General features: G+C 35.8%; 1 protein-coding gene across 2 annotated transcripts in view; it reads left to right on the forward strand.

Moving 5' to 3' along the window:
• Window positions 1-27,204, forward strand: part of SLAIN2 (SLAIN motif family member 2) — a 76,675-nt gene that overhangs the window by 38,440 nt on the left and 11,031 nt on the right. The window contains exon 7 of one of the 2 annotated variants that reach the window (XM_072774979.1): window positions 7,935-8,012. The exons of the other annotated variant lie outside the window; for it this stretch is intronic. Coding sequence (XP_072631080.1) covers window positions 7,935-8,012 — 78 coding nt within the window. The remainder of the gene's footprint in view (window positions 1-7,934; window positions 8,013-27,204) is intronic. 2 annotated transcript variants of the gene reach the window in all.

Genomic DNA, 27,204 nt, shown 5'->3' on the forward strand with positions numbered 1-27,204 from the left:
TAGAATTATTAGTAGTACGATTATTAAAACATTTTGTAGTACGATTATTAAAACATTAATTATTAGTAGTACGATTATTAAAACATTTTGCAAATTAGGAAATAGAAGTTTTGAATGATTAACTTATCTATGATCATACAACTTACAGGTGGCAAGTTAGGATTCACACCCCTGTTGATTGTGCTCAAGAATCCAAGTCTACCAAGAGAGATTTGTCACATCCATGATTTAGAACTAAGATTTAAAACTATCTAGAAATTAAAATGAACCCTAAAATTTAAGACACTGTGGAAAATTGTTACCTAGAGATTTTGTGTCCTTCATTTATTCAGATGGATGTGTGCAACATGTTTTTGAACCAAATCAAATTAAATTTTAAACTACTCTAGTATTCCAGGTCTTGCAAACTACTTTAAGTAGGATTGCCATTATGATACTCATATGGTATATTTCATAAATGCTTAAATGGTATAGAAAATAGGGAATCACAAAAACTTTAAAAATAAAATTACAATTTTAACTCTTAAGTTATGTTGAAATGGCGAATGATAACTTCTGTGCCTCTAAGTCTGCAAATTAAGTTAATTTGGCCCTTGAGGATTTTGTGTTTCTGTTTTTTTTTTTTTTTTCCTCCCTTGGTATATTTGCCTGAAACAAAAAGCAATCCACGATGTTAATACAACAGGAAAGAAAATTTTGTCTCATTAAGGAGAGTGAGCAATAAAAATCATGCATATTATAAGCTATACTTTTATAGCCTATGCCCAGAAAATCCAAAACATCATTTGTATTTGTACTTTTATGCTTAGTTTGAATTGTTCTGAATTTTTCAAAACTTTACATGATTATATCTTCAGACAGCTTACCTGCTCTTTGTTAAAGGTAGCTAAATCCATATTCTCTTTACTTTATTCAGTAAATTGTCAGCACCAACTTTTTTTACTCAGGTTTGTTGCCTTATGCTGCCATGTCTGTTCTTTATTTGAACTATTCTAGCACCTCAAAGCTATTTGGAAATTAAAAAAAAATCTTCAGAAAAATAGAAGAAAATAGAAAAGGTTGAGAACCTAGATTAAAAATGTTAGTAGAAAAATATATTGACTGTATCTTAAACTTTGTGATAACTACTATCCTTCTCTAATGGTAGTATTACCATTATATTTACTTGCTGATTCCCTAGAATTTTTTTCTGTAGAGAAACTATTTTATCTTTTTCCCCAGAAATTGATAATTAAGGAAAATATATAGGGAAAAATAATGAGATTCTAATCACTAATTTACTTTAAATAGAAAATATGTATGCAGTTACATAGTGTTGTATTTCAGTATTTGAACAGTGTTTAAGTAAAAGAGAAAGTAAGGTACCATATTTTTTTTTCAGTTACATATATTTATTTTATATTTATAGCTATAATGAGGCTGATTTACAATTAAAATGCCGCAAACACTTAGTGTAAAATCACACTAGTCACAAAAATATTTTTGGAAAATAGTAAACCTAGAACATTATCAAGTTTAAAACTTAGTAAAGTTATTTTATAAAAATATTTTAAAGCCTTTTGTTTAAAATTAACATATTTTACTTTGTAATGTATTATCTGTTTTACTTAAAATTTTACATTTATCTTTGATCCATAGAAATGTGTTTATGTAAGTGTTCTTTTAATTACTATGAGTGTGTGTGTATTATATATTGTTTTCATAATAGCCTTTTTACTTTAATATAGAATTATTTCTAAATATTATAATAGCAAGTCTTACATATTTTATCCATGAATTGGTATTTTTTATTTTTTTGTATAAACTGGTTAGTATAATAGATGTTGCATTTTTGTTTTTCTTTAAGTTTTTATTTTTTCCAGCCCTTAAGTGGTAAAGCTTTGGTTCTTACTTGCTGGTCTGCATGAACCTAACTTTGCAAGGTTGCTGTTATTTCCACCTATGGGACCACTTCTTTTGCCTTGTACTATGCCAATCACTGTTTTTATATGCTTATTTGCTATGGCTGCATTATTGTGGATGCTGACATTCAAGTATAAATATTATGAGAGTTCTAATATATTTTCATTTTTATAACTACTACCAATTTCTTTTATATTTGAAATGTGAGTAACTTAAAAAGTTTAAGAAAACCAGAGCATTGCAGAGGTCATGGATGTATGTCATTTTCTCAGTTTCTCCATTTAAAGGAAGGAATGCTTGTCAGGGACAGTTTTTCAAAAGACTAAGTAATGCCTTGCTTTCTAAGACTACTAGAGTAGAGGTTCAGTGGGAACTTTAGTTTTTAGAAAGATACAGGAATTACTGGTTCAGAAATACAGGGAAAAAACCCAAGACAACTGCTGATTTAAAAAAATTAGTACTCAAACTCTAATTAGTATTTTTAATTGTTTACTTTCACATATATTATCTAATTTGAACCTCACAACAATCCAGTTCTTATAGAGAAGCAGAGATCCATATGTATTATATGTGCAATGGCATATAACTAGAAAAGTGCAAAACCAAACCAAATTACTCCCTCCTTCCCACCCCTCTTTGAGTCCCCTGATTCCCTCCCAATAATTATTTGGATTACATCATGCTGACCTAACTACAAATGAGTAGGCATCTTGGAAAATATTCCTGGATGACTCTATTGGAGCATTATTGAACTATAAATACTTTGATTTGTGAACTACCACAAAAGAGTAATGCAGTGTAATATTTATCCACATACTTAAATTTAGTCAAATGGAAGAATATTTTTTGCTTAGGATACAGAGTATTCCTCCAGAAAAAAGATATATGGTCAGTTTTCTACTCTGGACTACTCTGGACTCCCTCACTGAAGAGGGAGTAGCCAAGGCATGACCAGACTGCCCTGGGGCCCATGAGGAAGGAATTCTCATGCAGATTTCACTTGGAACCAAACATTAAAAGATTACACTTGAATTTTACAGAATTATGAGATATAAATTCAAAAGAAATAAATCATGATAAGTCTGTGTAATATGCTAATCCAAGAACGAATGTAATATTTGTAAAATTTCTTTTTAAGAACAAGCAGTCTATGGTGGGTCAATTATCTAATTATAAAGAGATTTTATAAATGTAGTTTTTCTGGTACTTCTGTAAATTCTGAGTGAATACATCTGGGATGGGTACCCAGAATATATATTTTTTAGAAGTGTCTCACTTAATTCTGGAGTATATTCAAGTTTTAGAACCACTAGATTAGATCTCTACTATGGAGGATCTTGAATGCTTAGTTTCACATCTCTGGATTTTATCCAGTGATCACTCACTCGTGTCCTTAATTATTCAGCAGATATTATTGGTATATACTATGTTCTAGGCAATGGGATTATAAATATAAATGAGACAGCACATGCCCTTCAATAGCAGGGAATGATTGGTAGGAACTTCTGTGGGAACAGAAGAGAAACATTAAACTCAGCAGTGTAAAGAGGTTTTCAGGAAAGAAGATATCCCTCTGCTGGCTCAGGAGGAGCTCATGAGACCACATGAAGAAAAGACAGGTTTACCTAACAGTGGAATTGGTAATGAAGTCTTAAGAGTAGCACCCCGATTGTAGTGGTTTTGTATGACTAGAGTATAGCGTGCAGCAGAATGGTTAGTGGGTACAGTGATGAAGGATGAGAGAGATACATAGGGCACAGATTGGGAGTTTTCTTAATATATTAAGGAATTTGAATTTTATCCTATAAGTGTAGAGAGCCATGGTAGACTTAGTCAAGGTTACTTCTTAGGAAATCCATTCTGGTAACAATATGAAGAATGGATTAAAGTTGAAGACTAGAAACCATTTAAAAGTCTATTGTGTAGTCATGGAAGAAATGAATATCTGAACAAAGGCACTGGTGCAAGAGGTGATGAGATATGGATGAATTTTTTTTTAATGAAGTAAAAGATGTGACTTGGTAACACTGAGAAGTTGGGAAGTGGAGAGGAGGAGAGGACTGAAGGGTGACTCTGAGAATTTATAGGCAATACAAGTTTCAGAACAAAATGTCATTGTAGGGTTAGAGGGAACAGGGGACATTTTACCTGGCAGTGATTAATGTTCTTTTATAGTGGCTTATGCTTGCTTAATATTTGGTATCTGGAGATTATTTTTAACATCTCCCCAGATGACAAAATTATATTCAATAGTAATGAAATAGAATGAATTCTAATAATAATGGCTGGAGAAATGAAAAATATTCTTTTGTAGAACTTTTTTTGTAACTGTCAGTAAAAAATAATAACATTACAGTACAAAAAAGATAGGTTAGTATTTTTAAATCATTTTTATTTTAAAAAGGAAAATGTTTTTTACATATTAGTCTGTCACAGTAATGAATAGTACAGCTTTAGTTTCTAGCAATTTGTCAATAATTCTTCAGAATTGATTTTGCATTTTGAAGCTCAAGACAAGGTATAGCCAGATTTATCAATTTCTCTTCAGTCATATTGACTGTAGAATAGTCTTCAGTTTTTAAATTGGGGAAGTTTTTTTCCCCCACAAAGCAACTGCTGTTCAAATAGGGAAATAATCAACATAATAAGTTTGGCAGAAATTCATAAAATTCCATTTTACAATAAATTTCAGAAATTGCCATCTTGTCCATGTCTCAGTTCCTTTGGGGATCAAATCTATTTTTAAATGTCTTCACAGTTGAAAAAGTTTAATCACGTATGACAGAATTGAAGTGACTCACATTCTGTTTCATTGACTTTATAATCACCATAACATCACTGTTTATTTTTAAGCTGTGTTAATATAGGAATATATTAACAGGGTATTATACCACAGGACTATATTATTGTCGCACATACTGTGCTAAGTGAGCTAGATTTCACGTCTCTATGGACTTACTCTGGAAAGAAACACGTAGCTGAACCCACCCATGTTAGGGGAGACCATATAATTGGGAATTCTCTTTATTATTTTTCATGTGAAATACAATTTACATTAAAAGATAAGTATTAACATTTGTTCACTTAAATCTTACATGTATGCAAAAAAAAAATCTTACATGTATGCTATGAAAAGGCAACGGTATCTGCAGCAGTTGTTTATAACTTAGGCCAACGAACTATTTTCTTCAGGGAGGATATTATCACCAACATTGATTATTAATCCTGGAACATTGATGATGACTTTTTAAAAAGACCAAGCTGGTTTTTTATTCTGAATTCCTTACAGACTGATCACTCACTCACTGTCTGCACTGCAGTGGGGAGTGGGACAGCACTTCTACTACTCCTCCCTTGATGTATATGAAAAGTGGAAGGATTGGATGTAGGGAAACCCAAAAGGACACTGTTCTAATCCAAAAATATGGTGATGCAGATCTGAATTAGGTATTTAGGAGACAATAGGGATGTAAAGGAAGAGATCAACAACTGCAGGGATGACAAAATGGAATTAAAGTAAGAAAACTTTGAGCTAAAATGACTTGGGAAATGGTGGTATATGTTTAACAAAAATACAGAGGCTTTTGGAATTGGTTTGTGGAGGAAGACATTGGCCTAAATAATGGTAGCATGAGAGAATAATATTTTTATTGTACCATCTTTACTTTTCATGATAGGGTCTTGCTAATTTGGAATTATGTAAATATTAGAGAAACCAGGGAAACCATGAGTATTTTTAAACAGCTAACACACTGAATTCTTATTAGTGTACTTTGGAGACTTTCAGTTTACTACACTTTATCATTTAAAAAATGATTTTTGTTTTTAGAAGACTGATCAGATTAAGATAATTCAGATAAAAATTTAGTTTTTTTATTTGGGTAATACACAACTATGTGGTATCGTATGAAAATCACTCATTTCATTTTATCAGGTTTATCAGATATGTTGTATCAGACAAATTTAGAGTATATTGCCTGATTCTTTTTGCAGTCTCATTCTTCAGAGTACCATTGCATAGTTTTCACTTGTTATAGATGCTATTATTGTGACCCATGAAACTTGAGGGAGAAAGTCCATTAGCATAGCTATTAATATAAGTAGGACCTTTCCAAAACAGATTATAGATGATATTTGATGTTAAGCCCTCACTAAAAAAAATGGTTAATAGGTACTGTGGATTGCCAGCGTACATACAGATGGTTACTTTTAACCTTCATTTATTCTATTCCAATCATACTCCACTTCCTGTTCTTCAGATAAACTAGGCACACTCTTACCTCAAGTCCTCCACCATTGCTTTTCCTTTTGTCTGTAGTGCTTTCCCCAGATATCTGTATGGTGTACTTCCTTTCTTCCTTCAGATCTTTGCACAAATATCATCTCAGGAAAGTCTCCTAATAACCCTATTTATAATTGCAACTTAAATCTCCCATTTCCTCTCTCCCTTCCCTACTTGGTTTTTTCCATAGCTGCTATGACTTTCTGACTATTTGACTTTATTTCCCCTTTCCTTTCAGAATGTTCCATGAAAGTAGGAATTTTGTCAATCTGGTTGGCTACAGAATGAATCCTTTGTACCTAAAACAGTACCTGAAATAAAGTAGATAATTAACTATTTGAAAGAATGAAAATAAAGTAGCAGTAAATGAATGACACTATGAATGGTTGAAAGCATGTATGAATATGCAAATAGAGAATATTCAGTGATGATAGGATCCTGTATTTCTGTGGGATAGATATGAGGTAATTATAAAACTGATTTTTTTTCAGGTTTGGAGAAGTTTTTAGTAGTCTTCTGGCAATATTTAAGCTGAATTGCTGTATTATTTAGCTAAGGAATGTGTGGAGTACTATAAAATTTGAAATCAAATAGCATTTATTACTCTTTAAAAATATTTGCTATCAGACAGTGAGAAAACAATAGTTTTTTAAAAGCATTGATAGAGTTAAGCAGTAGAGCAAAAGAGAAATTCTCCTTAATTCTCTTTGATGATATTATCAAGTATTCCTTTGTCAACTCAATGATTGTTTAAATACTGGCCGGGTTATGGTTGTGGGATCTCTCTCTCTCTCTCTCTCTCTCTCTCTCTCTCATAAATCCTAGAGGTATACGGAGTCCAACTTTCAAATCAGTAAAGTGACGTTTTAGAACCTCTTAAATAGGTAACTGTACTGGTAGGTGTGGGAGTTTCAGTTCAATGGATCTAGTGAGCTTTAACTCTGGATGGCTCTGAGCTACAACTTACAGCTCAGTTTTGAGAGTTTCATTGCAGTTAATAGGAGTTTTAAAGAAAGCTTAGAATTCCTCACTGATCACTTTAAGAAGCAGAAGCTCTGACTCCTCCAACACATACTATGCACCACCCCCCGAACACACGCACCCTGTCAGGCCAGATATGTTACATCTGCACAGCCCAGATATGTTACTACCCAAGGTCTCAAGTACCAATTGGTTTTATTCTATAACAAGATGATGAGTATATTAAAGCCACTGGATTTCAATTTCCTTGAGAACCTGCCTAGTTCTGAGTTTTCTTCTCCTTTTTGAGTATGGAGATTACGGTTTTATGTTAGGGCAGTTCATCTAACAATAACTGCTTTGCCAAAGTCTGCTTTTTTGCATTGAACAAGTACTACTTTTATTTTATTCTATATTGTGTGCTTGTGTTCATCACTTTTACTTAATTAGCTTTATATTCTTTGCATCCTGTAGCATGTTTGCTGGTGGTTTGTTTTCTCTTTGATATTTTGATTGGTTTACATTTGTAGATTTTCTCATCTTTAAAAAACTATTTCTGAAAGTATGCACTTTGCACTAAGATTTCCATCCCTTTTCCTTTCCAACTTAATGCACTAAGCATCACTTTCAGATTCCTCTGCTTCTGGGATTCTAACATATTTTCACCGTACGTACGGTTTCTGTTCCTTGATAAATTTTCAAGTATGTATTAAAATATTCAGGTTTACAGAAGCTATAGCCTTTATCTTGTCCTTCCAGGCAAATATTACAGTTCCTTATTTTTCAACAGCTTCGCAAAGGCTGAAAAATTTGCCTCGTACTTCCCTCAAAGCCAAACAGTTGCTTCAAACTTCATCTACAAAAAGAGGTAACTACAGCCTCTTCCTAAGTTTTAAATTTCAGGAAATAATCTAACAATTAAATCTTATGCCTTTTGGCATACTGAGTCATTGATGTCTGTAGGGCATGTTTTAGTCTTTTTCTTTTTTTTTAATAAAGTGGATTCATTCTCTGTTACTTGGATAAACCCAGAAGAAACTAATTTTCTGCAGAGGTATGTATTGGGTTGATCTTCTGAAAGGAATAAATGATAATGTAACATTTTCTATTAGAGAATTTATCATTTTTCTTAACCTAAAACTGAAGGTCATTGTTTTAATGTAGATGAAATAACAAGTGCTTTAAAATGAACCAAATGCCAGACATTTTATATGTGAATTCTTTTCTTCTGACTTTTGAGTTTTAGATTTACTTATCAGTAGGATGAAAGGGGAATGCTTTCTCATTAGAAGTTGATAAACATTAAATCACAAGTTGTTGTGGTTAACTGATAATGTTTGGACTATGTAATAAGGGAGTGGTAGCTTTTTTAAGAACTGAGACTTGACATATATGAAGGTTGGACACCAAAGCCATCATATTATTTTGAAGAGATTGGATGTATGGGCAGCTAGAAAGAAGTAGATTGGGGAAAAGACCTTAGAATTGTTTGGATAGGACCAGCAGTAATAAGAATGATGAACAGAAGCCTCAGAGGAAATGGGATATAACCAGTACAATGAGGAAAAATATTTTCCCTATCCAGGATATGTAGATTTCTTGACAGTTTCAGAACTCAATAAATAACAAAGATCTATGAGGGGGATAAAGTATTAAAGGACAATTATGTGGAAAGAGAAGGTTTGAGATTTGATTGTTGAAGAAAAAGATTTGGTTAATATGGGTCCAAAGGTCCTGAAGTACACATTTTAGGAAGTTTGTTAATGTATAAATGTTTTAGCAATGATTTGGTGGATTAAATATGATTTAAGGAAACAGTTTTAGATAATGGAATCCGAAGGAAAGAGAATAGTCAAATGGAAATGTTGGATGTGTGAATATTTGCGTTTTGAATACTGGAAGTTGATCATAGCCTTCCAATACAAATGTCTTTTGGTGCCACTGTCAGAAATAAGACTGGATGGTGTATGTTCTTTTGATAGAAAAGAAGATGACTTATTTGGAATCACTATAGAAAAAGGTCCTTATAGAAATTATTTGAGGACCATAGGCTTCCTTTTTTTTTTTTTTTTTTTTTTTTAACGTCCAGATATTTTTTGAGTACTTGATGAGAGGTAGGTGAAAACAGGAGCATCAAAGGATTGTGGTGTCTAAAACAGGACAAGAGATTACTGTACCATAATAAAACAGGGTTTAAAAAAAAATGGGATTTTAAGTTCATATAAATCTTATTTGTTGTATCCTCTATAAGCTGCTTCATAATTTTGGGGGAGGATCGGGTAGGTTTAAATAATTTTAATTTTGTTTAAGATTTTATTTATTCATGAGAGAGAGAGAGAGAGACAGGCAGAGGGAAAAGCAGGCTCCATGCAGGGAGCCTGACGTAGGACTTGATCCCAGGTCTCTAGGATCACGCCCAGGGCTGAAGTCGGCGCTAAACCGTGAGCCACCCAGCCTGCCCTAATTTTAAATTTTTACTTAAGGATTTTTTTTGCTATTTATTAGGTTAAGAAGATCTTAACTTCTGGCTGGTTGGTTTTGGGTTTTGGTTTCTTTGTTTTGTTTGCCTGTGTGGAGGTTACATATTTTTGTTAATCTGAGCCACCAAACTCCCACCCTCCATGATAAAATAGCAGAAAAACCCAATCTTATAATTCCTGGTACCTCTGGCTGCCTCACTGACTTATGGTAAAGGGAAAGAAGTTTGTATGTTTCTGTGTTAGGTTTTGTTGTTTTGTTTCTTTTTAATCTGTTAACTTGATCCAGACTCATATTTTTTTGGTTGTTGGTGTGATTTGGAGATGATCATTTTACACTACTAGAAGTTCTGAACCAATTGAAAAATGGACACAGATATACCACAGGATTTAAAATATTAGGTTAGGGGTACTTGGCAGGTTCAGTCGGTAGAACACATAATTTTTTTTTTTAAAGTATTTTATTTATTTACTTGACGGAGAGAGAGAGAACGAGCAGGAATGTGGGAAAGGGAGAAGCAGGCTCCCCACTAAGCAGGAAGCCTGATGTGGGGCTCAATTCTAGGACCCTGGTATCATGACCTGAGCCTACGGCAGACGCTTAACCAACTGAGCCACCAAGGTTCCCGGAGCATGTAATTCTTGATGTTGAGGTTTTGAGTCCTAGCCCTATGTTGGGCGTACAGCCTACTTTAAAAAAATAAAAATATTAGGTTAATTACTGGTAAAATTGAATCAGAGAATAATACATCTTGGATCCAAGGCCAAATGGATTTTCTAATTTCCCCTCATAACTAGACTTTGAAAAAGAGGAGTCTTCACTGAACTGTGGAATTCTCTATTCTTGTTCGGGATGGGAGGCAGATGAGATTCAGACACCATGCGGTAGTAGGTACCTTTGTCACTTTAAATTTGGACAAGAGAAACATGGAACTAGATAGCAAATTGCCGCAAAATCCATTGTCCCATCCTGGGGATGAACCTATAATGTCTTCTAGAAAGTTGATGTACTTATTTTAAGGACTGATAGGATCGTGGAAAGAGGAAGAAGGTGGTTCCCTTGACAATTGGAGATATGGTCACTGTTTTAGAGAGAGAGCCAGCACATTCGAGACTGGGTGGGGAGGAGGAGAGAGGGAGGGAGAGAATCTTACATAGGCTCCATGTTTAGCATGGTGGCTGATGTAGGGCTTGATCTTTTGACCCTGAGATTGTGACCTGATATAGGGCTTGATCTTTTGACCCTGAGATTGTGACCTGAGCCAAAATTAAGAGTCACATGCTTAACCAACTGAGCTACTCAGGGACCCTGGTCACTTTGATTTTAATTGCACTTAGTAGTAGCTGGAGTTTGAAGATGAGAAGGGAAGAAAGAACTGTGTTGCCTGGGACACACAAAGGGACACACCATAAACATTTGTTGAATGAACATAGTCATGCCACTAACTCAAGCAAGGCTGGACACATTCCCCTTTGCATTTTCTTCTTACAAGGTTTATTGTTTCTTCAGCCCATCCCTCTCTTTGAAGAAAAAAAAAATCCATTGTGTATTGTTAAGGCTTCATAGGCATGATTGCTTAAACTGCTGTGACAAAGAGAGATTCATTCCTGTTTGTTGGGAACTCATTGAAGTGGAGGTAAACAAAGTAGAGACCTCACCAAGTCAGAGAGAAAAACTGAAGACTACTTAGAAAAAAATGAATGCATAGATCAGGACAAATTAAAATGTAGAAGCATATGTTAGAAGGAAAGAGGCAACTAAAGATAAGTTAGCTAGGGATGGTAGTTAAATATTCACTGTATTTTGAATATTCAAAGTGAGATAAACATTTATAAAAGGCCATATTTTTTTTTTAATTTATTTATTTATGATAGAGAGAGAGAGGCAGAGACATAGGCAGAGGGAGAAGCAGGCTCCATGCACCGGGAGCCCGATGTGGGATTCGATCCCAGGTCTCCAGGATCGCACCCTGGGCCAAAGGCAGGCGCTAAACCGCTGCGCCACCCAGGGATCCCATATAAAAGGCCATATTGATAGGAGGTTAAAGTGCTATATGATATCAGACTCTCGGAAAATGGAGAACCTAGAGAATTTTGCCATTACCTTGGATCCTAAATTTAAAATTTCTTGTATTCCCTTTTCATTAACAAATATTTATTGAATCTATATCATAAACAAGATACACTCATTATTATATCCTTCTCCTTTTTTCCTGCCTCTATGTCTAGCCCCTCTTTACTTTTTCTTCTATTATAGCTGTGGTCAAAGCCAGCCTCTTGTCTGGTGTTTTTAGATACAGTTAAAATGATCGGAGTTGGTCCCCTTCTCGTGATTTTGTTATGTAAAATTGAGAGTATATGAAAGGAGAGGGTACAGGGCTCTCTCCAAACCTACAAATTCTTATCAGCCATTTTTGGTTTTATTGGAACGATAATTGAATAGATTTTACTTATATTTAGAGTTGGTAAGTCTTTGTGATTTTCCAAGATCTTTTGTTCTTTAGTTACAGCTTGACTACATGTATCAGTTTCTTTTGCTGAGAAAGTCCTAGATCAAAAGTTTCTCCTCTCAAAAAAAAAGGTTTCTCCTCTGAAATTTGTGCCTTTTTAAAGAATAGTTGGAGCTATAATGCCTTCAAAGATCACCTAATTTCAGTTAACCTCATTATATTCTTACTCCTTTCTAATCCCCAAGATTATAGTAAGGCAAAAAATGCTGTTACCATTAGAGGAAACAATTTTTTTAATAGTAAAACTATAGCTTAGTGCACTTTGTTTACTTTCTAGTTTTCCCTCAGTTATACATTGACCTTGTTAAAATATTTCTCTCCATATTCTGAGATTGTAGAACTTTTTGACTTGTCCTTTCATATACTCTAGTGCATTTTTCTAAGAATTTAGAATTAATAAATTTAGGATTTCTAACATGAATCTGTTTATTTAAACTTTGTTATTTAAAATTATAACACAAATTCAGAAAACCACATAGTGCATAGAGAGTTTAATGAATTCTTGTAAGACAACCCCCTTGTGACCATCATTTATATCAGGACACTGTAACTTGCTACTTCAGAAACTACCTGTCTGCTTCCAAACACAATCCTCACTTGACCCACTCCCCCAGAGTATCCATTCATTTGAATTTTTATAGCAATCACTTCCTTCTTATGATTTTATCATCCAGGTAATGGAACTGTAGATCTGCTTCTTTAATATATGTGTTTTTACATTTCTCTTGATTTATAGTTTTCTTCCAACTCTTACCCTTGTTAAGTTTGAAGAAACCACCAGATCATTTGCCCTATAGCTGTGGATATAGATACACAGGCTGGATCTTGCTGATATCTTTTCTATGATGTCATTTAGTAGATTTCTCTGTATTTCCCATAAATTGGTAACTGGACCTAGATGCTTAATTGGATTCAGTTTTGCTGTTTGGGGCAAGACTATCTCAAAGGTGTGGTGCTGCTTTAGCTATACAGATGCACAAGGCAGGATTACCTTTTTTTTGTGATATTAACAGTCATTGATGCTTAAGGCTTATATCCGTATTTTATTAGGTATTGCAGAATTAGTTTATTTCAATTCCAATACTTTTCTTTGGTCAGAATACTTATATAAAGAGAAACTTATTCTTTGCTCACCCAGCAGTATACTTTCATTAGGATATTCCAAATAAATGCTTATTCTTTCTCACAGTTCACTAATTACAAAATAAACTGGCAATCTACCATCCTCCAAAGGTGACCCATATTTTTCTTAAATATATGTCATTATGATTTTATAGATTTAAACTTTTTATTTTATTTTTTTAAAGTATTTTTTTAAATTTTTATTTATTTATGAGAGAGAGAGAGAGAGGCAGAGACATAGGCAGAGGGAGAAGCAGGCTCCATGCACCGGGAGCCCAACGTGGGATTCGATCCCGGGTCTCCAGGATTGCGCCCTGGGCCAAAGGCAGGCGCTAAATTGCTGCGCCACCCAGGGATCCCCTAAACTTTTTTTTTATATATGTTTTGGTTCATTCTCCATATTTTTCCAACTTTGGTGGAAGCTGCTTCAGGTTGGCCTCAAGTCTTTTTGACACAACCCTAGTAGTCTTTGATACTAACTGGTATGACAAGATTGGCACATCTTGTACATTTCCAGCTACAGACCTAGATTTAGTTATTTCTCCAAAAAGTCCAAATTTCCTTTGGTAGGAAATGGTATTTTTAGAACCAAAATCTGTGTTCTAGCTCTACTTATTGCTACTGGGTTGGTCATTGTTTCTAGGTTTTTTAGTTATTAGTTACTAGAGTTAGTAAACATATGTGTAGATTCATGTCTGTGTATTCTTTTAAGATTGAATGCCTTAATGAGTTCGTGGTGATACTACCTATTCAAATTCAAGGTTTAATGGTAATGACTTAATCTCTTAACTTACACCTGTATCTTTTTTATCTTGCTCTGAGAGCCCTATCTCTCAACAGATAGAATATCATCTAACAATTTGTTTTGGGACACCTGGGGTGGCTCAGCAGTTGAGTGTCTCCCTTTGGCTCAGGGTGTGATCCTGGAATCCCAGGATGGAGTCCCACATCGGGCTCCCTGCATGGAGCCTGCTTCTCCCTCTGTCTATGTCTCTGCCTCTCTCTCTGTCTCTCGTAAATATATAAATAATTTTTTAAAAATTGTTTTATCCCATATTACACACAAAATCTGGGGAAAACATTAGCATAACACCATACAATGTGATTACTGAAAATAGTCTATAAAACTTTTTGCCCGGGCATCTAGATGGCTCAGTTGGTTAAACGTCTGCCTTCAGCCCAGGTCATGATCTCAGGGTGTCAGACTCCTTGAGAGGGGAGTCTGCTGCTCTCTCTCTCTCCCTCTGCTCCTCCCCCATTTGTGCGCTCTCCATCGTGCTCTCTGTCTCTGTCTCATAAATAAAATCTTAAAAAAAAAAAAAACTTTTGCATTTGATTGCCTTTTTTTAGTAGATACACTGCATATCCATTATCAAAGAGTTATTTGTATTCTTTTATTTAGTCTTAGTTCTACATTTAAATATATATTTGATGCTTACCTTCAGTCTGTACATTACTGTTTCACCATTTTTCTTGTTTGAAGCTCATTCTCTATAGATTTCATATAAAGGAGTTATAGGAGCAATATCCATTCACTCCAATTTTTGTGTATTGGTGACAGTTTGACCTTTTTATTTTTGAAATTCATTAGCTGGATATGAAATCTTTGGTTGACATTTTCTTGAGTGTCTTAAATACATTTCTCCATTTTTGTCAGGAATAAAAAGTTGTTTCTCTTACATTCATGTGGTTTTTGATCTGGATGTCCAAGGATGTTTTCTTTTTCTTTAAAGTTTAATAATTTATTTTTTTAAGATTTATTTTAAAGACTTTATTTATTTGAGAGAAAGAGCACAAGCAGGGGGAGAAAGGCAGAGGGAGAAGGAGAAGCAAACTCCCTGCTAATCAGGGATCCCAACCTGAGATTCAGTCTAAGGACCCTAGGATCATGACCTGAGCCAAAGGCAGATGCTTAACCTAGGAGCCCCTTGGATTTTAGAGAGAGAGCGAGGAAGGAGGAGGAGGGTAGAGAATCCTGAAGCAGACTTCCTGCTGTGTGCAGAGCCCAATGCGGGGCACAATTCCAGGACCCCAAGATCATGGTCCAAGCCAAAATCAAGAGTCAGCCGCTTAACTAACTGGGCCATTTAGGTGCCTCTAAAGGTCAATAACTTACAAGAATATATCTTTTAAAAAAAATTTTTTTTATTTATTCATGAGAGACACAGAGAGAGAGAGAGAGAGGCAGAGACACAGGCAGAGGGAGAAGCAGGCTCCATGCAGGGAGTCCATTGTGGGACTCGATCCCTGGACTCCAGGACCACGCCTTAGGCTGAAGGCAGGCACCAAACCACTGAGCCACCCAGGGATCCCCCGAGAATATATCTTAATGTTGGTCATTCTGAGTTGATTTCCCCAGATATGTAGTGTGTTCTTTCAGTGTGGAGTTGCACATAATTTAAAATGTCAGATGAATTCTTTTGAATCATGGTTTTTAGTATTCTGTTCTCTTGCTTTCACTTTCTTTTTTGTGGGGGCTCCTATTGCACGTTTGTTGGATATTCCTTACCTGTCTTCTGTATCAATTACCTTCCCTTGAATCCTTTTTTGTATTTCTTCATTTCTTTTTGTTCTGTAAAAGTTTCATTTTCTATTTCTTTTTTTCATTTTCTATTTCTCTTAAAGCATTATCTATTATGTGTGGTAACTCTGGTGTTCTTTCTTAGACTTCATTTTAGAATGATTTAGGTCCAGTTCTTTTCTGTGTTCCATCACCTCATTTTTGAGGTGCTTCCCATTCTAATTTATGATGTTCTTTCATATCTTTTATCATCTTCTTGAATGTTTTTAGGATTTGAAATATTATAAGTTTCATCTTTTGTATGTGTGCGCATAGTGGACATGATTTCTGGCAAGGTTTTACCATTATTAGAAATGTTATTCTGCTCCTTTCTTTTTTTAATAGTAACTTCATGTGGGATTTGGCCTCATTCCTTCTCTATTACTCATTTTTCTTTGGAATTGGTTTTTCTAAACATTTTGTAAGGGAACTTGATTTAAGATCTTCTAATTTTGTGTCTGTAGAGATCCTTCTTCTGTTGTTTTGGGAAGCTTAAAAAATATGACTGCTTATTTTCTGAGATTTCTTACCTTTGCTTTTCTTCCCTACTTATAAAATCATCCTTTTAAAGTGTACAAGTCAGTGTTCCTTAGTATATTTACAGAGCTGAGCAATTATTTTGACGTTAGAGATTTTCATCACTCCCGTAACCCATTTCCCACTCCTTCCACCCCCTGGCAACTACTAATCTTTCTGTCTCTGGTTTTATGCTTCTGGCATTTCATGTAAATGGAATCCTATAATATTGATCTTTGTGACTGGCTTGGCATAGTGTTTCCAAAAGTTCATCCTATTACAGCACATGTTAGTACTTTGTTCCTTTTTGTTGAGATACAGTATTCAGTGTATGGATATACCAAATTTCGTTTATCCATTTCTCAGTCATGAACATTTGCATTGTTAACACTTTTTGCCTATTTTGAAAATGCTGTTAATGCTGCACAATTTGCTGGTAGCTTATTTATTCATATCTACCAATTTTTTTTTATGTAAGGAAGAAAAACTATAGTGAAGACCATTCCCAGGGGGTGTCTTCTGCCTCATATGTTTAATCTCATGATAACTGTGTGCTTACGAAAATAACAGCGAGTCATGTATAGTAATGCAAGAAGAAATCAAAGGCTTCCTTGTCTTTTTAATTTTTTTGTGTGATTACTTGTCAGTCTTCACAAATTTAATAGGCCTTGGTATCATGTATTATGAAACCTGCCTAGGGTAGTAGCCTCACAAACGTTCTAAGTCTAGTTGAAAATAAACTGGTGAAAATAACATTTTAATTTCTACTCCCAAAGGTGTTTCACTTTCCCAGTAAAGAATACCAGTCTGGGAATCAGGAGATGTAGGTTCAGGTTCTGATTTTCTTGTTTGCTCAGTTGGTCTCTGTAATTGTGGCAGTTTTTTTTTTCTCTGCACAGTGAAAAGGTTGGCGTAGATAGTCACTAATAACTCTTGTAGCAAGGTCCTTTGACTCTAATGAGAGAATCATATTTATACCATTCCTGCCATCTTTAATAACAAGGAATTATTTTTAAGTCTTTATTATGTCAGTAACCTATTACTATCCTTGATGTGTGTAGACCTCGCTAAGTAACTGGGATCATGTAACTTACTGTAGTAAAGGAGAGTAGACAAGTATTTTTGTTCTTAATCTTTTTAATAGGGGATCCCTGGGTGGCTCAGCAGTTTAGCGTCTGCCACTGGCCCAGGGCATAATCCTGGAGTCCCGGGATCAAGTCCCACATCAGTCTCCCTACATGGAGCCTGCTTCTCCCTCTGCCTGTGTCTCTGCCTCTCTCTCTGTCTCTCATGAATAAATAAAATCTTTAAAAAAATAATCTTTGCTAAATAATTGAAAGGCATATCTATTTTAATAAATGTTTTCCCTCATTGGCCACAGTGGCCAGTATTTGGCAATGTGTATATTTTTATTGTATACTATATATTTGATATTTACACGTTTTAAACAATTATACAGTTAATGGAATTTATAGTTTGGACATATCACTGTGAAGACCACCATTTGGAGTATCTATTTTTTTCCATACTGCTATGTACATTTGAGATATATTATTTATAAAACATTCTCTGAATATTTATCAGCCTAAAAACAGTATATAGTTTACTCAGTTTTTCTCATTCTAAAGTGCCTATTGTATTTTCTAAATTTCAGTTAGAAAACTTACCATTTTTATTAAATGCTTGTTAAAAGACAAAAATGAATGTTTTAAAAATAGGAATCCTCATATCACCCATCATTTCATTTCAGAGGTGACTTAGACACCAAGGTTAGCATTCTTAGTCATGTCAGTTTTATAATTAGAGTTCTGATTCTTGCTCAGAGTAGATAACACAGCTTCATTTTATGCCTCGATTTAAGTGTAATTCTCAGTATCCAGAATGATAAAGAAAAATTATGACCAAGGTGCCTGCGTGGCTCAGTGGTTGAGCGTCTGCCTTTGGCTCGGGTCGTTAGTCCGGGGTCCTGGGATTGAGTCCCACATTGGGCTCCCCACAAGGAGCCTGCTTCTCCCTCCCTGTGTCTCTGCCTCTCTCTGTCTCTCGTGAATAAATAAAATCTTTAAAACAAGGAAAAGAAAAATTATAACCTACTGTCATAATTAATTTGGTCAGTAAAGCCTAATTAATCCCTATGGTTTAGTTAATTTATAAAGACGGCCTAGGAGATAACTGTCTTGAGTAGCATTGTTGAATATCTCTCCAGAGAACTCAGCTGCAACAGGCTGAAAGACTCCAGTATTCCTTAAATAAGGAAGGCACAGGTGGTAGTATGCCTTATAGTTTGCATAATATTATACATGTACCAACTATTTATACGTTACTCATTTGATTTTCATAGCTAACCTGTGATATTTATTAGATTTACATCTATAGATTTCTCTTTTAGGGGAGCAATACAAATGCTGTTGAATTTTTTGATTTCTGTACATTCATTACTACTATAAAGAAATACAGTCAATTGTTATGTGTTAATCTTCTGTCTTGTGAATTCACTGAACTCAGTATTTCTAGAAGTTGGGTTTTGTGTATGTGTATGTGGCTTCCTTGGGATTTTTGATGTAACAATCAAGAAGACAGTTTCTTTCTAATCTAGATGCCTTTTATTTTTATTTTCTTTCTTGCACTGACTAGAACTTCCAGCACTATAAATAAGTGGTAAGAGCATGTATTTTTGCTTTGTTCCTTTCTTAGAGGGGAAGCATTCTTTCACCATTAGGTATAAGGTTATATTTTTGTAAATGTTATTTATCAAGCTCAGGTTCCCCCATTCCTGTTTTTCTCAAAATTTTTATCGTGAATATGTGTTGAATTTTGATGCTTTTTTGCATCCGTAGGTGTGATCATGTGACTTTCCTTCAGCCTGTTGCTGTGGTGGATGACATTGATTTTCAAATTTTGAACCAATTTTGCATCCTAGAGTAATCTCCATTTGATCATGGTATATGATTTATATATGCATATATATCACTGAGTTCTATTTGCTAATAATTTGTTAAGGAGTTTTATGTCTACATTCATGAGAGAGATTGGTCTATTTGATACCTTTTTTTTTTTTAAGATTTTATTTATTTATTCATGAGAGACACACACAGAGAGAGAGAGGTAGAAACAGGCAGAGGGAGAAGCAGGCTCCATGCAGGGAGTCTCACATGGGACTCGATCCCGGGTCTCCAGGATCACACCCAGGGCGGAAGGCGGCACTAAACCACTGAGCCACCAGGGCTGCCCTTGATACTTTGATACTGTTCTAATTTTGATACTGTTCTAATTTTGTTTTTTTCCGGCTACTTGTGTCTTTCTCTGACCCCACTCAGGCATTTGGTAGATGAGGCTTGGGGGCATTTCATTACTGATATGTGGGAATAGAAGCCCAGGTTTTCTACTCAGTCTCTGTTGGCATCCAAGGGAAAGGGGGGCCAGGTGGTGGAGGTGGGGGTTCTGGCTCCCCACTTGGTCTCCACTCACACTGTGGTGGAGGTGGTCTTGATACCACTAAGTGAGTGATCATCAAAATCATGACTCTCTACTGGACCTTCTCTGGCACCAACCCATGACGAGAGAAAAGAACATCTGATTACTGTCTTCTCTGATACCTTCTCTGATACCTCTGATACCTAGAGAAGATATTAGGGCACCTTGTTAAACATCACAAGAATAGAAGTCTGGACATCCCATCAGCCAGCACTTACTCATGTGGGTGAGAGTAGGACTATAGTTTTTCTGTGGTGTTTGGCTAGAATAGAATAATTATCTGAAAATTTTCTTTCCTAGTTCTTTGGCTAGAGAGAGCAGACTTTTTTTTTTTTTTTTCTCTGTCATACCTGATGGCTTTTTCAGGTTTCCAGTTTCTTCAGCTTTAATTTGGAATATATGTAACAAGAAGAAAAACCTAGCAACTCATTACCATGTCATCCCTTAGGTTGTAACGTCCCTAGGCAGTCTTCCTTTCTCCTCTCCACATCAGAATTTTATGTCTGTTTTGTATATCATGCCCAGGGTTTTAAATTATACTTAAGTGGGTGAAATAGGGAAAAATACATCTGTCCCATTTTCCCAAGTGGAAGACTGAGAGTCACATTTTTTAAAAATTTCAGGAGACAGTCATTTCCCTGGTAGTACTATTAATAGTTTAAAGGGTGGTCAGAAGTCTTTCCAGAGGAAAAGATGCCTTTCATAAAGCCTATTTTCAATATAATATTTGGGTAAGACATTCAAGACATTATAGATATATTCCAATATTTGTAAGGCTATCAAGTAGAAATGAAACACTCTTAGCCTCATTAGTGTAAATGCCTGATTTCACCATGTGCTTTACATAACTCACCATAAGAAGGAAGCCTAGGGGATCCCTGGGTGGCTCAGCGGTTTAGCGCCTGCCTTTGGCCCAGGGCACGATCCTGGAGTACTGGGATCGAGTCCCACATCAGGCTCTCGGCATGGAGCCTGCTTCTCCTTCCTCCTGTGTCTTTGTCTCTCTCTCTCTCTCTCTCTCTCTCTGTCTTGCATAGATAGATAGATAGATAGATAGATAGATAGATAGATAGATAGATAGATAGATAGGAGCCTAGGATTCTTCGGTCATCCCTCATCTAACAGATTGTCATTTACAGTGTCTTAGTGGATCTCTTAATCTGACCTCATTGCCATTTTCCCCCAACTCCCTAGACTTTTCCAGAATACTCTTTGAAGCTTATGATCCTCTGAACTTTACTGTTCTTGCTCCTGTGTGAAACCTGTGTTCCTACCAAAACAAAAGGAAAGACTACCAAATATGGAAAAAGCTAGGACTGAAGATGGCCTTTTTTTGGAGTTAGTACTAGAAGGAGGAGGTCCAGACCCCACCCTCATGAAGAGGCTAGATTAGTGCCATGGACCCTTGATTAACCAGGAAGCCTCCAGGAAGCCACTGAAACAACTTGGGTAGAGACTAGTCTGGCAAGGGAGACAAAGGCTGGGTGTAGTGAATGGAGTTGTGAAGATATATTTGTAGACATCTATAGAAAAGGGAATACAGATTATGTAAGGTAAAAAAAAAAAATCTGTGAAGATCATGGAATTTGCAATTCAGTAGTACTCAGGGCCTGTGGATATCTTCAGTTTTCTACCAGAGGAGACTAACAATTGTTGAGGACCAGGATATGATTGAGTTGAGAGCCATTATTCTCTGCCTTGGCTCTACTATAGAGTCACTTATGGAGGTTTTGTTTTGTTTTGTTTTGTTTTAACATCAACTGTATTCAATTGGAATTTTAAACACAGAGTTTGAATTTCAGCAAAAATTCACACTCATGATGCACCTGGGTAGCACAGTTGGTTGGGTGACCAACTCTTGCTTTTGGCTCGGGTTGTGATCTCAGAGTCTTGAGATCCAACCTCCCATCAGGCTCTGCACTCAACTTGGTGTCTGCTTGGAGTTTTTCTCTGCCTCTGCCTCTCACTGCTGTGTTCACTCTCTCTCTGTCTCTCTAACATAAATAAATCTTTAAACACACACACACGTTCATGTAATCACCAGTATAGTAAAGTCATAGAACATATCCATCATCCCCAAAAGTACTCCTTCCTAGTCTGTCTTTCAACCTCAAGCAAATATGTGACCTGCTTTCTGTTACCATAGAGTTGCCTTTTCTGGAATTTTATATAAATGGAGTCTTTCAATATGTGCTCTTTCATGTCTGGCATTTAATTCACTGAGCATAATTTTTAGAGTCATCCTTATTATATCATCAGTTTACTTTTATTGCTGAGTAATACTTTATTGTCTGGATACACCACAGTTTGTTTACTCACTCACCTTCTGATGAAAGTTTGAACTGTGATCAGTTGAGTGGAGTGTTCTGTAAATGTCCAGCCAATCTGATGGTGGTGTGTGTCTCTGTCCTTTCTGATTTTCTATCTATTTTATCAGTTACGGAGAAGGAATAGTGTTGAAATATCTAATTGTAGACTTGTTTCCCCTCGGCTTTCAGTTATGTCAGTTTGTTTCATGTGTTTTGTACATCTGTTTTTGGATACACACAGTTGGAATTCTTACATTCTTTTCTGAATTGGCTGCTTTAACATATGAACTCTTATCTCGTAATAATTTTTTCTGATTTTATAGACATTTCAGCTTTTTCATGATTGGTTTTGTATGTTGTATCTTTTTCTGTCCTTTTATTTTAAACCTGTGTTTTTCTGACTAAAATGTGTTTTTATTTATTTTTTATTTAAATTCAATTAACATATATTATTAGTTTCAGAGGTAGAGTTCAGTGATTCTTCAGTCTCATATAACACCCAGTGCTCATTATATCACATAACTTCCTTAATGTCCACCACCCAGTTACCCTATCCTCCCACCCCCCTCCCCTCCAGCAACCCTCAGTTTGTTTCCTGTGATTAAGATTCTCTTTGGATTGTCTCCCTCTCTGATTTTGTCATTTTATTTTCCCCTCCCTTCCTTTATGATCCTCTGTTTTGTTTCTTAAATTCCACACGTAAGATCTTATATGATAATTGTCTTTCTCTGTTGACTTATTTCACTTAGCATAATACCCTCTAGTTCCATCCACATCATTGCAAATGGCAAGAATTCTGTTTTTGATGGCTAAGTAGTATTTCATTCTATATATATGGCATATCTTCTTTTTTTTTAATACCATATCTTCTTTATCCATTCATCTGTTGATGGACATCTGGGCTCTTTCCATACTTTGGCTATTGTGGATACTGCTTCCATAAACATTAGGGTGCAGGTGCCCCTTTGGATCACTACATTTGTATCTTTGAGGTAAATACCTACTAGTGCAGTTGCTGGGTCATAGGGTAGCTCTATTTTCAACTTTTTGAGGAACCTCCGTGCTGTTTTCCAGAGTGGCTATACCAGCTTGCATTCCCACCAACAGTGTAAGGGGGCTCCCCATTCTCTGCATCCTTGGCCAACATCTGGCATTTCCTGACTTGTTAATTTTAGCTATTCTGTGTGATGTGAGGTGGTATCTCATTGTGGTTTTTGATTTGTATTTCCCTGATGCCAAGTGATGTTAAGCATTTTTTTCATGTGTCTGTTGGCCATGTGTATGTCATCTTTAGAGAAATGTCTTTTCATGTCTTCTCCCCATTTCTTGATTGGATTATTCTTTGGGTGTTGAGTTTGATAAGGTCTTTATAGATTTTTGGGTCCTATCCCTTTATCTGATAAGACATTTGCAAATATCTTCTCCCATTCTCTTGGTTGTCTTTTGGTTTTGTCAACTATTTCCTTTGCTGTGCAAAAGCTTTTATCTTTATGAAGTCCCAGTAGTTCATTTTTACTTTTGTTTCTCTTACCTTACTTCTTAGACAAGAAGTTGCTCTGGCCAACATCACACAGGTTGCTACCTGTCTTCCCCTGTAGGATTTTGATGGATATCTGTCTCATATTTAGGTTTTTCATCCATTTTGAGTCTATTTTTGTGTATAGTGTAAGAAAATGGACTAGTTTCATTCTTCTGTGGCTGTCCAATTTTCCCAACACCATTTGTTGAAGAGACTATTTTCTATTGGATACTCTTTCCTGCTAAGATCCATTTCTGGGTTCTCTATTCTGTTCCATTAATCTGTATGTCTGTTTTCATGCCAGTACCATACTGTCTTGATGATTACAGCTTTGTAATGCAACTTGAAATCCGGGATTGTGATGCCACCAGCTTTGGTTTTCTTTTTCAACATTCCTTTGGCTACTTGGTGTCTTTTCTGGTTCCATACAAATTTTAGGATTTTTTGTTCAGGTCTATGAAAAAAGTCCATGGTATTTTGATAGGAATTGCCCTGAATGTATAGATTGCTCTTGGTAGCATAGACATTTTATCAATATTTTTTCTTCCAATCCATGAGCGTGGAATGTTTATCCATTTCTTTGTGTTTTATGGTTTTTGGTGATATTGTAAATTGGATCGATTCCTTGGTTTGTCTTTCTTCAGTCTCCTTGTTAGTGTATAGAAACACAACTGATTTCTGTGCATTGACTTTTCTATCCTGCCACTTTGTTGAATTCCTGTATGAGTTTTATCAATTTTAGGATGGAGTCTTTTGGGTTTTCCACACCGAGTATCATGTCATCTGCAAAGAGTGAGAGTTAGTCGTCATCTTTGCCAATTTGGATGCCTTCTTATTTCTTCTTCTTGTCTGATTACTGAGGCTAGGACTTCCAGTACTATGATGAACAATGGTGGTAAGAGTGATATGCCTATCATGTTCCTGGCCTTAGGGGAAAAGCTCTCAATATTTTCCCTATTGAGAATGATGTTTGCTGTGGGCTTTGTCAATATGGCTTTTGTGATATTGAGGTATATATTTCCTGTTCCTACACTTTGAGGAATTTTAACTCAGAAAAAATGCTGTACTTTGTCAAATGCTTTTTCTGCATCTGTTGAGAGGATCATATGGTTCTTGTCCTTTCTTTTATTAATGCAGTGTATCCCATTGATTGATTGATGGATGGATGTTAAACCATCCTTGCAGCCCAGGAATAAATCCCACTTGGTCTTGGTGCATTAATCCTTTTAATGTACTGTAGGATCATATTGGCTAGCATTTATCTATCTATTTATTTATGATTTTATTTGCTTACCTGAGAGAGCGCACAAGCAGGGGGTGGGGCAGAGGGAGAAGCAGGCTCTCCACTGAGCAGAGAGCATGACTCAGGGCTCAGTCCCAAGACCCTGAGATCATGACCCCAGCCAAAGGCACCAGTTAACCTACTTGAGCCACCCAGGAACCCCTGTATTAGCTAGTATGTTGGTGAGAATTTTTGCATCCAAGTTCATCAGGGACACTGGTCTGAAATTCTCCTTTTTGGTGGGGTCTTTGTCTGGTTTGGGGATCAAGGTAATGCTGGCCTCATGGAAAGTGTTTGGAAATGTTCCTTCCATTTCTGTTTTTTGAAACAGCTTCAGAAGAATAGGTATGAATTCTTTAAATGTATGGTGGAAATCCCCTGGAAGGTTATTGGGCCTTGAACTCTTTGGTTGGGAGATATTTGATTACTGCTTCAATTTCCTTGCTGGTTATGGGTCTGTTCAGGTTTTCTATTTCTTCCTGTTTCAGTTTTGGTAGTTTATACGTCTCCAGGAATGTATCCGTTTCTTCCAGTTGCCTAATTTGTTGGCTTATAGTTTCTTATAATATGTTCTTATAATTGTTTGTATTTCTTTGGTGTTGGTTGTGCTCCTCTTTCATTCATGATCTTATTTATTTGGGTCCTTTCTCTTCTTTTAGATAAGCCTAGCCAGGGGCTTCTCCATCTTATTAATTCTTTCAAAGAACCAGCTCCTTGTTTCGTTCATCTATTCTGCTGTTCTTTTGGTTTCTATTTCATTGATTTCTGCTCTAATCTTTATTAATTCTCTTTTCCTGCTGGGTGTAGGCTTTCATTGCTGTTCTTTCTCTAGCTCCTTTAGGTGTTGCGGTTAGGTTGTGTATTTGAGATCTTGTTTTTTGAGAAAGGTTTATATTGCTATATACTTCCCTCTTAGGACTGCCTTTGCTGCATTCCAAAGTTTTGAACAGTTGTATTTTCATTTTCATTTGTTTCCGTGAATGTTTTAAATTCTTCTTTAATTTCCTCATCAATCTATTCATTCTTCAGTGGGATGCTCTTTAACCTCCATGTATCTGAGTTCTTCCCAAATTTCCTTTTGTGATTGAGTTCAAGTTTCAAAGCACGGTGGTCTGAAAATATGCTGGGAATGATCTCAGTCTTTTGGTACCGGTTGAGACCTGATTTGTGAACCAGTATGTGATCAGTTCTGGAAAATGTTCCATGTGCACTCAAGAAGAATGTGTATGCTGTTGATTTCGGGTGGAATAGCTCTGAATATATATGTGAAACCCATTTGGTCCAGTCTGTCATTCAGAGCTCTTGTTTCCTTATTATCTTCTGCTTAGATTATCTGTCCATTGCAGTGAGTGGGGTGTTAAAGTCCCCCTCTCTATTATTATCAATAAGTTTCTTTAATTTTGTTATTAATTGGCTTATATAATTGGTTTATATAATTTATCCCATGTTAGGAGTATAAATATTTATAATTGTTAGATCTTCTTGTTGGATAGACCCTTTTTATGATATAGTGTCTTTTTTCATGTTTTATTAGTGTTTGGTTTACAGTCTGATACAAGGATTGCCACCCCAGCTTTCTTTTGATGTCCATTGGTGATAAAATGGTTTTCCACCTCCTTCTTTGAATCTGGAAGTGTCCTTGTGTCTAAAATGAGTCTCTTGCAGACAACATATTGATGGGTCTTGCTTTTTTATCCAATCTGATACCCTGTGTCTTTTGATGGGGCATTTGGCCCATTTACATTCAAAGCAACTATTGAAAGATATTAATTTAATGCCATTGTATTACCTGTAAAGTCACTGTTTCTGTATATTGTCTCTGTTCCTTTCTGGCCTATGTTACTTTTGAGCTCTCTCTTTGCTTAAAGGATCCCCTTTCTTGCAGGTCTGGCTTAGTGATCCTAAATTTTTTTAGTTTCTGTTTGTCCTGGAAGCTTTTTATCTCTTCTTCTAATTTGAATGACAGCCTTACTGGATAAAGTATTCTTGGCTGCATATTTTTCTCATTTAGTATCCTGAATATATGCCAGTCCTTTCTGGCCTGCCAGGTCTTTGTGGATAGGTCTGCTGCCAGTCTAATGTTTCTATGCTTTTACATTACAGACCTCTTGTTCCAAGCTGCTCTCAGCATTTTCTTTGTCTCTGAGATTTACAAGCTACACTAGTATATGTTGAGGTATTGACCTATTTTTATTGACTTTGCGGGGGATTCTCTGTGCCTCCTAGACTCAAATGCCTGTTTCTTTCCCCAGATTAGGGAAGTTTTCACCTATAATTTGCTCCAGTATGCC

This window comes from Canis lupus, chromosome 14, assembly GCF_048164855.1.
Source record: "Canis lupus baileyi chromosome 14, mCanLup2.hap1, whole genome shotgun sequence".
Lineage (NCBI taxonomy): Eukaryota > Metazoa > Chordata > Mammalia > Carnivora > Canidae > Canis > Canis lupus.